The sequence below is a fragment of the Chiloscyllium plagiosum genome, unplaced genomic scaffold (genome assembly GCF_037043375.1).
Source record: "Chiloscyllium plagiosum isolate Xiang-an unplaced genomic scaffold, Cpla_swu_hap1 HiC_scaffold_5, whole genome shotgun sequence".
Classification (NCBI taxonomy): domain Eukaryota; kingdom Metazoa; phylum Chordata; class Chondrichthyes; order Orectolobiformes; family Hemiscylliidae; genus Chiloscyllium; species Chiloscyllium plagiosum.
Window position 1 is genome coordinate 111171142 of NW_028270143.1, and position 16869 is coordinate 111188010.

At 41.2% G+C, this 16869-nt stretch overlaps 1 protein-coding gene across 3 annotated transcripts in view; it reads right to left on the reverse strand.

Annotated features, from left to right (window-relative positions):
• Positions 1–16869, reverse strand: part of rbm33a (RNA binding motif protein 33a) — a 163721-nt gene that overhangs the window by 132438 nt on the left and 14414 nt on the right. For all 3 annotated transcript variants that reach the window (XM_087987564.1, XM_087987565.1, XM_087987563.1), the window contains exons 3-4: positions 1332–1380; positions 78–148 (exon numbers count right to left, since the gene is read on the reverse strand). In XM_087987564.1, the coding sequence (XP_087843690.1) occupies positions 78–148; positions 1332–1380 (120 nt within the window). The remainder of the gene's footprint in view (positions 1–77; positions 149–1331; positions 1381–16869) is intronic.

The window sequence follows — 16869 nt, forward strand, 5'->3', positions numbered from 1 at the left end:
GCTTACACACCATTTATTTTTGAAGCGTACTAGTTTAGACACCAGGAACAGTAAAGACATGGCAGAATCTACTATACCTTTCATTTCCTTCATCATCACTCTGTAGAAGGTTATCATCCAGCTCTTCATCAGATTGATCAGACTGATTCTAGTGTGGGAAGAATGACAAATATCAAATGCAGTTAATTGAGACAGCAACATCATGTTAAATGATTAAATGACTTCATCTAAAACTTACAACTTAAGTTTTCATTCACTGGTGCACAATTTTCAACACACTCATCAGGTTTCAACACACTCATAAACTGCATAAATCACCTCTTCATATCCGCAACAAATTCAAGAGCAACTTGATTTCAATCCAGTTGGGGAAGTGTGATGATCGGTTATGGATGACAACCAAAAACTAGGTTTTGAACAAAGGGTGTTTTATTACTATATTAAGCTATTCAGCTATTTCAAAAACTGTTTCTGATTAAGCAATTCATGATTGCATACAGTAAAACAGCAACTTGGAGGACTGATGCAAAGAAAATCATCAAACAAACTGGATAAGAGCAATTAGTAAATTTCTGTATTGTACTCAACAGCATTGATTTTTCTACACCGTGGTTTCAAAACCAGGAAATACAATTTGGCTCAAACTGCATAAATCACCTCTTCATATCCGCAACAAATTCAAGAGCAACTTGATTTCAATCCAGTTGGGGAAGTGTGATGATCGGTTATGGATGACAACCAAAAACTAGGTTTTGAACAAAGGGTGTTTTATTACTATATTAAGTAACATAGAAACTGCATCATAATCTGTGGCATGAGATAACCTCCAGCATTGTTCACTTCAGAACAAATTTCATGTATTATGGACTACTCATTTTAAAGTTGAATTTAACAAATTTATGTTTATGCTGCCATTCTATGCATTTACTAAAAGATGCACTACGTTTGCTCATCAATCCAATGTTTAAAAAAAAACTAGCGGCCCAAATATTAAATCTATTGCTAGTTTTGCAATCAAGCATGCAAGAAAGGTACAAAATGGACAGAACTAAGAATTCTAATCCATGATCTGGCAAAATCCAATATAGGTTGTTCCTCTATAGCGTGATGGTTGCAGTCTTGTGCAACCTTACGTAATAGAAACATCGCGCATTAAAAGCAGAGCTTAAAAAGTATTGGCAATGCAATCGTGTTACTGCCAACGCATGTTTCTATAGCTCACGTTTAAAACAATGTCCCCAATTCGGCAATCATATTATATCGAATTCACATTAACAAAACATGCATTATAGCAGAACAACCTGTACAGAATGGTTTTCGATTCACCTTACCTTTTTGCTCAAACCCCAGTCATCACTAAGCAAGTCATCTTCAAGATCACTGTTAGAAAGACAAAATAATTTAATATATACATTTAATTGTTTGCTCACATGATAAACATTTCAAACAATATACAAAACTAAAACTGCAGATTGCCATTTTGCTACCTGGATGGAAATAGTTCTGTTACTGATACATTAACAAGGCATCATTTATTAAGTGACTAATATTCCAAACCAAATAATTTTGCAGAAAGAAATTATTTCAAAAAGAAAATCACTTAATTCTGGTGCATTAAATCACACTTTCAAGCAAGCTTGCATGATCAGCTAACTTGTCTAATAGCACAAAGTCATTACACAAGTGCAATTTATCTACCCATGATGAAAAGCTTTTTTGCAGACACAAATTAACTTGAGGACTATTTTGAATGCAATGGATGCAAATGTAACCCCACTACTTAAAAAGAAAATTAGACACCAATTAGCCAAATATCAATTAGGAGAGATCGGAGGCAGGAGGAGGAAAGGAGACACAGAGGAAGAGCACGTGAGATGGGGAGGGGAAGCAAGAGAGGTCGGAAGGGAGGGATTATTAGAAAAACTGAGATAATGTTTGGGAATTATGAATCTGATTAGACAAACAGACTGGAGACCTGTGACAGTGGGCTGAGAAATGGCAGATGGAATTTAATTCATATAAATATGAGGTGCTGCATTTTAGGAAAGCAAATCTTAGCAGGACTTGTACACTTAATGATAAGGTCCTTGGGAATGTTGCTGAACAAAGAAACCTTGGAGTGCAGGTACATAGCTCCTTGAAAGTGGAGTCACAGGTAGGTAAGATAGTGGAAAAAAGTGTTTAGTATATTTTCCTTTATTGGCCAAAGCATTGAGTATAGGAGTTAGGAGGTTATGTTGCGGCTGTACAGGACATTGGATAGGCCACTTTTGGAACAGTATGCAACTGTGATCTCCCTTCCGTAGGAAGGATGTTGTGAAATTGAAAGGATTCAGAAAATATTTACAAGATGTTGCTAGGGTTGGAGGGTTTAAGCTATAGGGAGAAGCTGAATAGGCTGAGGCTGTTTTTCCTGGAGTGTCGCAGACTGAGGGGTGACCTTATAGAGGTTTATAAAATCATGAAGGGTATGGGGGGGGGGGAAAAAAAGAGTCCAAAACTAGAGGGCATAAGTTTAGGGTGAGAGAGAAAAGATTTAGAAGGTACCCAAAGGGCAACTTTTTCACACAAAAGGTGGTGCGTGTATGGAATGAGCTGCAAGAGGGAGTGGTGGAGACTGGCACAATTATAACAACATTTGAAAGAAATCTGAATGGGTACATGAATAGGAAGGGTTCAGAGGGATATGGAGCAAATGCTGGCAAACAGGACTAGATTAATTTAGGGTGTCTAGAGGGCATGGACAAGATGGACCAAAGTGTCTGTACATCTCTATGAGCCTGACATCACTGGTGGGCAAGTTGTTGGAGGGAATCCTGAGTGACAGGATGTATATGTATTTGGAAAGGCAAGGACTGATTTCGGGATAGTCAACATGGCTTTGTGCATGGGAAATCATGTCTCACAAACTTGATTGAATATTTTGAAGTAACAAAGAGGATTGATGAGGGCAGAGCAGTAGATGTGATCTATATGGAATTTAGTAAGGCATTCAATAAGGTTTCCCATGGGAGACTGGTTAGCAAGGTTAGATCTTATGGAATACAGGGAGAACTAGCCATTTGGATACAGAACTGGCTCAAAGATGGAAGACAGAGGGTGGTGGTGGAGGGTTGTTATTCAGACCGGAGGCCTGTGACCAGTTTTTATGATCAGAGGTAGAGTAAAAATCAGCAAGGAAGTTATTAACTATCTTTAAAAAACACTGGCCCAGTCTCAACATTTGTATCACACAATGTTAAGCAGCAAATCTTAGGAATGATGTGAAATTCTCAGAGGTTATAGAAAAGACATGTAAGAATAGCCCCAGAGATGAAGGGCTTCAAATACATGGATAGACTGGAACATCTGGCCTTGTTCACGACAGAAGGCAGAAAGGTGATACAAGTGTTTAAAATCACAAATCATTGACAGGCTAGTTAGGGAGAAAGTGTTTCCACTGGCAAAAGGGTCAAGAGTCAAAGGACACGGATCTGAGGTCAATGGCAAAAAAAACCCCAACAGCATCATCAGGGAAAAATATTTTCATGTGACAAGCTGATATGACTTGGATTCTACTGTCTGAGCGTGGAGGAGAGAGATTCAATTGTGGCATTCCAAAGGGAACAAGGGAGAAACTTTGCAATTATGGGAAATGGGCAGGGCTTTGATACTAACTGAATTGCCCTGAAGAGCAGGCCTGGCCATAACAGGCCGAACAGCTTCCTTCTGTTCTGTAACCACAGTACAATTCTGTGTAATGGAACTCCTACTCTACTTCAAGTAAGAGCACAGTGGATATTGGAGACTTGATATAAAAACAGTGCTGCAGAAACCCAGCAGCTCTGGCAGCATCTGTGAAAACAGAAGCAGAGGTAAGGGTCTGAGTACAATATGACTCTTCCTTGAAGCTCGTTTTTACTTTCGGACTGAAAATTATAGAATTGTTCATTCTCCTCAGTCTTCCAAGACTTAAGATTCGGAAATTACAGATTATCCCAGACAATCAGTGGATAATCCATAAATGATTTTAAGCCAGTTTATTAACAAGCAAGGTTTAGGAATGATACACAAGCTAAGTAAGCAGAAAAGACATAGTGTTTTAATTTACTTCAAGTCCTATCATGCAGAGTGGACAAGAAAAGGTGAGGGGAATCAGCGGATTCTGAACAGCATGATTGATTGTGGCCGTCTCCTCAGAATACTTTACTGTTTTCAAGTTGAGCTCCAGGGCTTCAGGCAGCAGCCTTTTCTGTTTTATTCAGTTAGTCTTCGAGTTAATCAAATTATTGGTGATTGATGCTGGTGTACAATTAATGTAAGATTCCATGCATTTAAGGTATAAACAGACTGAAAAGGAAACCGATATTGCGTGTCCTTGATAGGTATGTCCCTGTCTGGCAGGGAGGAAGTGATAAGGTAAGGGAACCGTGGTTTACTACAGAAATTGCATCTCTTGTTAAGCAGAAGAAGGAGGCTTACGCATTGATGAGGCAAGATGATTCAGATGAGGCGATAGAGAGTTACAGATCAGAGAGGTAGAATTTAAAGAGTTAAGAGCAAAGAGAGGACACAAACAGGCTTTAGCAAATAGAATAAAGGAGAACCTTTATTTTGAAAAGCCTTCCTCTATCCAAAGCCATGTCCTGACAAAAGTTGAAGCTAACATTGTTGCACAGAGAGAAGCTCTCTCCTGTCAAAAATGGCAGTTTCATGGAACATAGAACAATACTTCGCAGAAAAGGCCCTTCAGCCCTCGATGTTGTGCCGATCTGTGAACTCAGCTCGTTCCCCTACACTATCCCATCATCATCATCAATGTGCTTATCCAAGGATTGTTTAAATCTCCCTAAAGTGGCTGAGTTGACTACATTGGCAGGTAGGGCATTCCATGCCCTCACCACTGACTAAAGAACCTGCCTCTGACATCTGTCTTAAATTTATCACCCCTCAATTTGTCATTATGCCCCCTCGTACAAGCGAACATCATTATCCTAAGAAAAAGACTTCCACTGTCTACTCTAATCCTCTGATCATCTTGTACATCTCTATCAAATTCCCCCTTAGCCACCTTCTTTCCAATTAGAACAGACCCAAGAGACTCAGCCTTTCCTCATAAGACCTTCCCTCCAGACTAGGCAACATCCCAGTAAATCTCCTCTGCACCTTTTCCAATACTTCCACATTCTTCCCAAAATATGGCGACCAGAACTGTACACAATATTCCAAGTGTGGCTGCACTAGCATTTTGTATTGTTGCAGCATGATATTGCGGCTCCGGAACTCAATCCCTCTTTCAATGAAACCGAACACACTGTATGCCTTCTTAACAGCACTATCAACCTGGGTGGCAACTTTCAGGGATTTATGTACATGGACTCCAAGATCCCTCTGCACAAGAATATTTTCATTGACCCAGTACTCTGCCTTCCTGTTATTCTTCCCAAGTGAATCAGCTCACATTTAGCTGCATTGAACTCCATTTGCCACCCCTCAGCCCAATTCTGCAGTTTATCCAAGTTCCGCTGCAACCTGTAACAATCTTCCAAACTGTCCACTACTCCACCGACTTTAGTGTCATCTGCAAACTTACTAAACCATCCACCTATACCTGCGTCATTAGCAGTGGTCCCAAAACAGATACTTGTGCCACATCACTAGTAACCCAACTCCAGGCTGAATATTTTCCATCAGCCTTCTTACAGAAAACTAGTTTCTAATCCAAACTGCTAATTCACCCTCAATCCCACGCCTCTGCATTTTCTCCAAAAGCCTACCATGTAGAACCTTATCAAAGGCTTTACTGAAGTCCATGTATACCACATCAACTGCCCTACCCTCATCTACATGCTTGGTCACCATCTCAGAAAACTCAATGAGGTTTGTGCGACACGACCTGCCCTTGACAAAACCATGTTGACTATCTGAAATCAAATTGTTGCTTGTTAGATGATTATAAATCTTATCTCTTATAATCCTTTCCAAAACCTTTCCGACAACAGAAGTACCTGGGTCATCTCTATTACCCTTCTTGAGCAAGGGCACAACATTTGCAATCCTGCAGTCCTCTAAACCTGTTAACAATGACGACTCAAATATCAAAGCCAAAGGCTCTGCTACCTCCTCCCCAGCTTCCCAGAGAATCCTCAGATAAATCCCATCCGGCCCAGGGGACTTGTCTACTTTCACTCCTTCTAGAATTGATCATACCTGTTCGTAACTAACCTCGATCCTTTCTAGTCTAATATCTCGTGCCTCATTCTTCTCCTCTACAATATTCTCCTTTTCCAGAGTGAAAACTGATGAGAAATGTTCGTTTAACACCTCTCCAATCTCGACAGGGTCCACACTCAACTTCCCACTTCTGTCTTTGACTGGCCCTATTCCTACCCTGGTCATCCTTTTATTCCTCACAAACCTACAGAAAGCTTTAAGGTTCTCCTTTATTCTATTTGCTAAAGCCCGTTTGTGTCCTCTCTTTGCTCTTCTTAACTCTTTAAATCCTACCTAGCTGATCTGTAACTCGCTATTGCCTCATCTGAACCATCTTGCCTCATCAATGCGTAAGCCTCCTTCTTCTGCTTAACAAGAGATGCAATTTCTGCAGTAAACCACGGTTCCCTTACCTTATCACTTCCTCCCTGCCGGACAGGGGCATACCTATCAAGGACACGCAATATCGGTTTCCTCTTCAGTCTGTTTATACCTTAAATGCATGGAATCTTACATTAATCGTATACTCAATTGCCGATTGGCAAGGAATGGATATTCAAACTAATGTATTTTTGGATATCTGTTAGAAATCTATTAAATCATCTTGTGTCTCATTCTTGTTAGAGTATCCTGTTTGGCCTTCAGATAGTTGACTTATATATGGATCATGAGGTCATCTCCTACCCACCCCTACCTCTCAGGATTAGCAATGCCTTGTTTCAACCCGTTTGTGCTGGAGACGTCCTTGACAGAGAAAGTGGCTTTCATTGACGTGTTTGACAGTCGAGGAAACTGCTGTGGGAACATTCCTTATATGACTGAATCAGCAATTCCTATAACATTCTATATATTTCACAATATTTTATGAAATTATATTTTTTCCAAAATATCTGTTTCCCTACACTGGAGGAGAAAGTGAGTTCTGCAGATGCTGGAGATCAGAGCTGAAAATGTGTTGCTGGAACAGCACAGCAGGTCAGGCAGCATCCAGGGAACAGGAGAATCGATGTTTCGGGCATAATCCTGAAGAAGGGCTTATGCCCGAAACGTCGATTCTCCTGTTCCCCGGACATTGTTTCCCTACACTGTCTATGTTTACACCCTACACCAGTAACAACTATTCAGTACTCAATGCACAGTTTTTCTCAAATGGTCTTGATGTACAGTACTGTTAATTTGTCTTTCAAATTGCATCTTCCTCTTTTATATATAAAAGCAAAATGAATGAGTAGAAAGCTGCAGAAATCTTTTGCCCAAATATCTCAGTTAAGAAAGGCAATTAGAATTCCTCAGTGACACAGTGGATAAAGGTGTTGGCTTGACTAAGTTCCAGTCAGTGCTGTTACCTCATGTCAGCCAAAGCCCCAGTTACTATAATTAGCCTTTAGCCCTCTGAGCCAGTGATGAAAATTACCATAAAACATTCCATTAATTCTTGCTGGAAAATAGTTACGTCTAGGAATTAGGTTGAGGATAAAAATAGATTCATTTATGCTATCTTCCATGGTTAAGTATTGTATTGACATTCATGTTAAATGGTAGTAAATAAAATGGCCCTTGTATGAGGCACCAGAGGGTTACAGGCACCAATGGAGTTCCACCTCTAAACAAAATCCATATCTGAGGGGGAGAAATGGAGAGAAATATTGAAGTGGGGTTTAAAAAAAGCATTTCCCTCATCTCCCATTCCTTTATTTGCATTGTTGTTTTGCTGCTCAGTGGTTGGACTGAACTTCCTGCTGGACTTTATTTCGAATATAGCTTATATCTAGTTTATTGAGAATTCAAGTAATTGAGCCAAAGAGCTTTCAAAGCACAAAACTTGCAACCATTTAAACTTTACAAAGGTTACGATGGAAATCATCCAAAGTCAGGATTCAATCACTCCCAATGTGCTTCTCGAAGGTAATTCACTCCTCCCACCATCTGATTAGTGGAAATCTTTCCAGTAAGAATTCTTTCTCCACACCACCCATTCCAGGTATCCCGCTGAATTGCTGTTACAGGGGGGGGAAAAAATCCTTTTTCTAGTGTGGAAAAGAATCTTCAATTTTTTTTAGTTAACTCTGAATGCAGAACTTGTTTTCATGAAAAGAACTCATTTCAGCCTTAAGTTTTTGTACAAAAAATGGGCAACAAGCTTGATCTCCTGCATGAACATGGATATGTTTTAGTGCTGAGAATGAACTCATGACCTGACTCAGAAGAGGACTTCCATTGAACCAAGGTTGTCATCTCACAATTAAATTCATGTTGGTCCCTGATAACACTCCAAATCATTTTGTGCAATTATGGCTTCTACTGAAATTATTGACTTGTGTTAGCATGAAGTTCCATAAACACAAGCACTTAGAGTCAGAGTCATAGAGATGTACAGCATGGAAACAGGCCCTTCAGTCCAACCTGTCCATGCCAACCAGATATCCCAACCCAATCTAGTCCCCCCTGCCAACACCCAACCCATTTCCCTCCAAACTCTTCCTATTCATATACCCATCCAAATGCCTCTTAAATGTTGCAATTGTACCAGCCTCCACCACATTCTCTGGCAGCTCATTCCATACACGTATTTATATCTTTCCCCCCTCACCCTAAACTTATGCCCTCTCGTTCTGGACTCCCCAACGCCAGGGAAAAGACTTTGTCTATTTGTCCTATCCACGTCCCTCATAATTTTGTAAGCCTCTATAAAGTCACTCCTCAGCCTCCGACACTCCAGGGAAACCAGCCGCAGCCTGTTCAGCCTCTCCCTATAGCTCAAACCCTCCAACCCTGGCAACATCCTTGTAAATCTTTTCTGAACCCTTTCAAGTTTCACAACTGCCATAAATGCTGTTGGATGCGAATCTTATCAGATCGAGTGGATCGGTTGGAGAGACTGATAGAAGCGATGAGGAATTTGCAACAGTATGTGATGGATGGCAGTTATAGGAAGGGGGGGAAAGTCTCAGATACAGTCACACAGATGAGTTAACTCCAGGAAGGGTAAGAGAGGTTGGCACCTAGGGCAGGAGTCTTGTGGATATACCCATTTCATACAGGTATGCTGGTTTGAAAAATGTAGGGGGTGATGGATTCTCAGGGGAACGTAGCATGAACAGCCAAGTTTCTGGTATTGAGATGGCTCTAATGCAACGAGGGATACGTCGGCTTCCAAGAGATCAATTGTGGAGGGGACTCTGTAGTCCGAGGTACAGACAGACGTTTCTGTGGCCAGCAGAGAAAAAGCAGAATGGTGTGTTGTTTCCCTGGTGCCAGGATCAAGGATGTCTCAGAGACGGTGCAGGATGTTCTCAAGGGGGAGAGGGGCCAGCAAGAGGTCATTGTCCACATTGGAACCAATGATATTGGAAGGGTAAAGGTTGAGATTCTGAAGGGAGATTACAGAGAGTTAGGCAGAAATTTAAAAAGGAGGTCCTCAAGGGGAGTAATATCTGGATTACTCCCAGTGCTACGAGCTAGTGAGGGCAGGAATAGGAGGATAGAGCAGATGAATGCATGGCTGAGGAACTGGTGTATGGGAGAAGGATTCACATTTTTGGATCATTGGAATGTCTTTTGGGGTAGAAGTGACCTGCTACAAGAAGGACAAATTGCACCTAAATTGGAAGGGGACGAATATACTGGCAGGGAAATTTGCTCGAACTGTTTGGGAGGATTTAAACTAATAAGGTGGGGGGAGGGGATGGGACCCAGGGAGATAATGAGGAAAGCGATCAATCTGAGACTGTTACAGTTGAGAACAGAAGTGAATCAAACAGTCAGGGCAGGCAGGGACAAGGTAGGACTAATAAATTAAACTGCATTTATTTCAATGCAAGGGGCCTAACAGGGAAAGCAGATGAACTCAGGGCATGGTTAGGAACATGGGACTAGGATATCATAGCAGTTACAGAAACATGGCTCAGGGATGGGCAGAACTGGCAGCTTAATGTTCCAGGATACAAATGCTACAGGAAGGTTAGAAAGGGAGGCAAGAGAGAAGGGGGAGTGGCATTTTTGATAAGGGATAGCATTACAGCTGTGCTGAGGGAGGATATTCCCAGAAATACATCCAGGGAAGTTATTTGGGTGGAACTGAGAAATAACAAAGGGATGATCACCTTATTGAGATTGTATTATAGACCCCCTAATAGTCAGAGGGAAATTGAAAAAACTTGTAAGGAGATCTCAGCTATCTATAAGAATAATAGGGTAGTTGTGGTCGGAGATTTCCAAACATCGACTGGGACTGCCATAGTGTTAAAGGTATAGATGGAGAGGAATTTCTGAAGTGCGTAAAAGACAATTTTCTGATTCAGTATATGGATGTACCTACTAGAGAAGGTGCAAAACTTGACCTACTCTTGGGAAATAAGGCAGGGCAGGTGACTGAGGTATCAGTGGGGGCGCACTTTGGGGCCAGCGACCATAATTCTTTTCATTTTAAAATCGTGATGGAAAATAAACCAGATCTAAAAGTTGAAGTTCTAAATTGGAGAAAGGCCAATTTTGACAGTATTCGTCTAGAACTTTCAAAAGCTGATTGGAGGCAGATGTTCACAGGTAAAGGGATGGCTGGAAAATGGGAAGCCTTCAGAAATGGGATAACAAGAATCCAGAGAAAGTATATTCCTGTCAGGGTGAAAGGGAAGGCTGGTAGGTATAGGGAATGCTGGATGACTAAAGAAATTGAGGGTTTGGTTAAGAAAAAGAAGAAAGCATATGTCAAGTATAGACAGGATAGATTGAGTGAATTCTTAGAACAGTATAAAGGCAGTAGGAGTATACTTAAGAGGGAAATCAGGAGGGCAAAAAGGGGACATGAGATAGCATTGGCAAATAGAATGAAGGAGAATCCAAAGAGTTTTTACAAACATATTAAGGACAAAAGGGTAACTAGGGAGAGAATATGGCCCCTCAAAGATTAGCAAGGCAGTCTTTGTGTGAAGCCACAGAAAATGGGGGAAGATACTAAATGAATATTTTGCATCAGTATTTACTGTGGAAAAGGATATGGAAGATATAGACTGTAGGGAAATAGATGGTGACATCTTGCAAAATGTCCAGATTACAGAGGAGGAAGTGCTGGATGTCTTGAAACAGTTAGAGGTGGATAAATCTCCAGGACCTGATCAGGTGTACCTGAGAACTCTGTGGGAAGCTGGAGAAGTGACTGCTGGGCCTCTTGCTGAGATATTTGCATCATCGATAGTCACAGGTGAGGTGCTGGGAGACTGGAGGTTGGCAAATGTGGTGCCACTGTTTAAGAAGGGCGGTAAAGACAAGCCAGGGAACTATAGACTAGTGGGCCTGACCTCAATGGCAGGCAAGTTGTTGGAGGGAATCCTGAGGGACAGGATGTACATGTATTTGGAAAGGCAAGGACTGATTAGGGATAGTCAACACGGCTTTGTGCGTGGGAAATCACGTCTCACAAACTTGATTGAGTTTTTTGAAGAAGTAACAAAGAAGATTGATGAGGGCAGAGCAGTAGATGTGATCTATATAGACATCAGTAAGGCATTCAACAAGGTTCCCCATGGGAGACTGGTTAGCAAGGTTAGATCTCATGGAATACAGGGAGAACTAGCCATTTGGATACAGAACTGGTGCAAAGGTAGAAGACGGAGGGTGGCGGTGGAGGGTTGTTCAGACTGGAGGCCTGTGACCAGTGGAATGCCACAAGGATCGGTGCTGGATCCTCTACTTTTTGTCATTTACATAAATGATTTGGATGCAAGCATAAGAGGTACACAGTTAGTAAGTTTGCAGGTGACACCAAAATTGGAGGTGTTGTGGATAGCGAAGAGGGTTATCTCATATTACAACAGGATCTGGACCAGATGGGCCAATAGGCTGAGAAGTGGCAGATGGAGTTTAATTCAGATAAATGCAAGGTGCTGCATTTTGGGAAAGCAAACCTTAGCAGGACTTATACACTTAATGGTAAGGTCCTAGGGAGTGTTGCTGAACAAAGAGACCTTGGAGTGCAGGTTCATAGCTCCTTGAAAGTGGAGTCGCAGGTAGATAGGATACTGAAGGCGGCGTTTGGTATGCTTTCCTTTATTGGTCAGAGTACTGAGTACAGGAGCTGGGAGGTCATGCAGCGGCTGTACTTGACATTGGTTAGGCCACTGTTGGAATATTGCGTGCAAGTGCTGGCAAATGGGACTAGAATAGGTTGGGATAGACAAGTTGGACCGAAGGGTCTGTTTCTATACTGTACATCTCTATGATTTTATTGACTTCTTCAGAACTGAAGAAGAATTCTGAAGAGGAGACATGCTGCTCTGAAAAGATTAACATTGTTTCTCGCTCCACAGATGTACTTCCTGCTTTTCTCTCATATTTCCAGGATCCATGGTATCTTGCTTTAATGTGGGAATTTCCTGGGTTTGCGTAGTTTCTTCCATTTCCTTCACTGTATCTGGCCCAAACCACACCGCTGGGACCAAAAAAAACCTGCAGACGCTGGAATCCAAGGTAGACAAGCACGAAGCTGGAAGAACATAGCAAGCCAAGCAGCATCAGGAGGTTGAGAAGTCAACAGTTCAGGTGCTGAAGGAGGATTATATCTGAAGCTAGATTAGAGTGGTGCTGGAAAAGCACAGCAGGTCAGGCAGCACCCGAGCAGCAGGAAAAATCAACGTTTCGGGCAAAAGCCCTTCATCAGAAATAGAGGCAGGGAGCCTGCAGGAGAGATAAATGGAGGGGGGTGAGAGAGGACCTCCTCTCTGACCTATCACCTCCATCCCACCCCCATTCATCTATTGTACTCTATGCTACTTTCTCCCCTGCTCTATTCCTAATGAAGGGCTTTTGCCCGAAACGTCGATTTTCCCACTCCTAGGATGCTGCCTGACCTGCTGTGCTTTTCCAGCACCACACTAATCTAGACTCTGATTTCTAGCATCTGCAATCCTGGTTTTTACCCTTATATCTGAGGCGTTGACTTCTCCACCTCTTGATACTACCTGGCTTGCTGTGTTTTTTCAGCCTCCTGCTGGTCTACCAAACCATGCTGTGGCATCGGTTGCAAAGGTTCAAGAAAGTGGCTCACCACTATTTTCTCAAGAAAAATCAAGGATGGAGAATAAAAGCTAGCCTTGTCAGCAACACAAATCCCATGAATTAATAAGTCAGACTTTCATGCAAAAAGCAGCACACTGGGGAGAATGTATGTCTATGATATAAAGGTCAAATTATATCTTGAGAAAACGTTGATTTGAAGATTAATGCTCCTGCTGTCCATTCCACCTATGCAGCTTTAAACATGGGTTGATTAAGCCGGCTGTAGGTGGGTGCTCTCCAAACTATTTGCATTTCACAGATGACACTGGGTGAAATATGATCTGGCATATTGAGAAACTAAATGACAAACTCTGATTATAGGACACAAAAATCTGCAAATTATTCACGTTAAGTAATTACAGATTTTATGAAAAAACTACCAGCAATTACTCATTTATTAATCTTTTATCTAGACAGCATACAAATGGTCAACTGCTGTCAGTGATGGCTGCTGCTGGCATTCATAAGAAACACCAGAGAAATGAAACCATCTGTGCAAATGCACTTGCTCAGGATTAATCTCATGCAGAGGTAGTTGGCTGAATGTTGTCAGGGATAGTTTCTGGGTCAGACTCGAGCAGGTTACAGGATTAATGATTTCAGAGGAAAAGTACTATAATTGCAGCTATCAGAGTATGGACTGAATTTTACATCCAACCTGACAGAATAAAGAGTGGGTCTAAGACTAGCTTTTGTCATTTAAGTCAGGGCAACTTTGTGGGTGGGCATGAACTCGCTGAAATGAATTGGGATCTTGGGCTAGAAGATAGATGAGTAGGGAACCAGTGGTGGAAATCTGAAGGGATATTTTAGAATACTCCTAATAAGTACATTCCCTACCAAAGAAAATTTTCAAGACAACCCCAATATTTATCGTTAATTGAAACAGTTAAGGAAAAGCATATATTTGCTAAATGAAGGCTGGACTAAATGACCTGTTAGAATAATAGCAGAGAATGATTACAAGATTAACCAGGACAAATAAATTAAAGCACAAGAGGAGCCAAGCCAGAAATGTAAACAGAGAAATAAAGAATTCTCATAGGTAACGACAAAGAACACAAAAAAACACCCCAGCAATACCTCTAAGTCAAAGGATTGAAGGAAGAGAGGAACTTGGCCAAATTATAATTACCAGGGTAGTAGCACTAAACAAACTGATAGAGGTGCAGGATATTAAGTCTCCAGATCCTGCTTGATGGACGCCATTGTACAATCTTAAAAAAAGTGGCCAAAAAGATATAGATGCACTAGTGTTAATTTTGTAGAATTCATTAGATTCTGAAAAGGTTACATCAAACTGGAAAGCTGTAAATTCAAGAAGGAAGGCAGAAAACATGAAACCATGGGCCAGTTAGCTTGAATCTATCATGGAGGTGGTGTCAAAATCACTCATTTAGGGAGTTATAGCTAGGCATTTAGAAATGATCAAGAGTATGGTTCAACGAAAGAGGAAACTGCTAAACTAATTTTTTGGTGTTTGCTGAAAGAGTAAAATGCACTGTGGATAAAAGTCCACTGATGTAAACTATAGGAATACAGGAATATAAAATATCCCTTTAAATATCTGCCACTGCTTCTCTACTGATCTTTAATCCTGACAATTATCTCATTTCATTTCAGTAGACACAGCTTTCATGCCCACCATACAGTTGCCCTTCTTTAAATTCTGAAGGGTCACTGGACCTGAAATGTTAACTCTGCCTCCTCTCCACAGATACTGCCAGACCTGCTGAGTTCTTCCAGCAATCTGTTTTCATTAAATTGAAAAGATTTGGATTTCTACTTTTTAAGGTGCCACAGTAAAGATTATTGCACAAAGTCGGGACTCGGGGTAGAGAGGCTAACATATTAATATTAGAAGATTGGTTGGTTTTTAAAAAGTGCAAGACTTTTTCAGGTTGTCCACCTGTGACGAGTGGCATCTCTCATGTGTCTCGGTAGCAGGCACACAACGTTTTACTATTTCTATCAATAACTTTGATCGTGGAACAAAGATATGATGGCTAAATTTGCAGCTGACAAAGATAGGCAGGAAGGTATGTTGTAAGAGTGACATGAGTGCAGATGCAGCAAAGTTATTCAGGAGGTAAATAGAATGTGATCCCTTTTTTAAGGAAGGCTGATTATAAAAGTAAGGGGTTTATGCTTCAGTAATCAGGATGTTGGTGAGATCATATCTTGAATACTGCATGCAGTATAGTCTCCTTATACAAGGACATAAAAGTATTTGGAGGCATTTCAGAGGAGGTTGGTCAGAACCTTCATGGGGGAAACCTATTGTGGAACAACTGCAGTCCGCAGATTGCTTAAGAACAAACCACGACAAGCAGACCAAACACAGCCAGAAACCCTAACCACCTTACCATACATCAAAGAAGTTTCAGAAATGACAGCCAGACTACTAAGACCCCTCGGAATCCTAGTAGCACACAAACCCACCAACACTCTCAAACAAAAACTAACAAACTTAAAAGACCCAGTACAACTCATGGACAAAACCAACGTCATCTACAAAATTCCATGCAAGGACTGCCACAAACACTACGTAAGACAAACAGGAAGAAAGTTAGCCACTAGGATACACGAACACCAGCTAGCCACAAAAAGACACGACCCTCTCTCCCTCGTAGCCCTACACACAGATGAAAAGTAAACACCATTTCGACTGGGACAACACATCTATCCTAGGACAGGCTAAGCAAAGACATGCCAGAGAATTCCTAGAGGCCTGGCATTCCAACCACAACGCCATAAACAAACACATAGATCGAGATACCATCTATCAACCCCTCAGAAAACAAACAGGAAATGACATCACCACAAACCCCAGGAACCTATAAATAGAAAGCAGGAGACAACTGCTACGCTTCATTTGGAGGTCGCCACTGATGATGTTACCTAGCCAGGTAATGAAACATCTGGATATCAAACCTACAGCTCAGCAAGCAAACCTAAACCCTAAACTACAGGCGTATGTCTAAAGGAAGAGTGTTATTTGGAATTTTTAACTTTATTTCTTATTTACAACTTTATACGAAGATGAACTGTTAACTTATTTCTTTATTTATACCTCAGAGTCTGTACCTAGATAGTTTGTACCTAAGATGGTGTCATGAATGACGACATTATAAACTCTTCACTGTACTCCTGTACATGAGTACATGTGGCAATGAAACCTAATTCTAATTGCTGTGGGTCCGGAGTTGTGCGTAAACAAGACCAGGTAAGGATGGTAGATTTCCTTCCCGAAAGGACCTTAATAAACTAGGTGGGTTTATACAACAGTCAGTAGGGATGTATAGTCACCTATGCTCATGCTCTTCACTGCAGATTAATTGATTGCAAATTTCATCATCTGCTGTGGTAGGATTTGAACCAGTCACCTGAGAACATTTACCCAGTGCCACTACCTCCCCCAAAATATTATTTCTTTTTATTCTTCCAGCCAAAGGATGGATTATTCCAGAACATGCACTTCCAAGAAACTATTGCGAAAAAACCATGAACTCAAACAGGTTGCCTTTGGACAGCTGACTTGTTCGATCTATACTTAGATTAAAATTTTTACTAATTCCTGTGAAGTGACCCACGCTGGCTGGCCAGCATTTATTGCCCATCCAT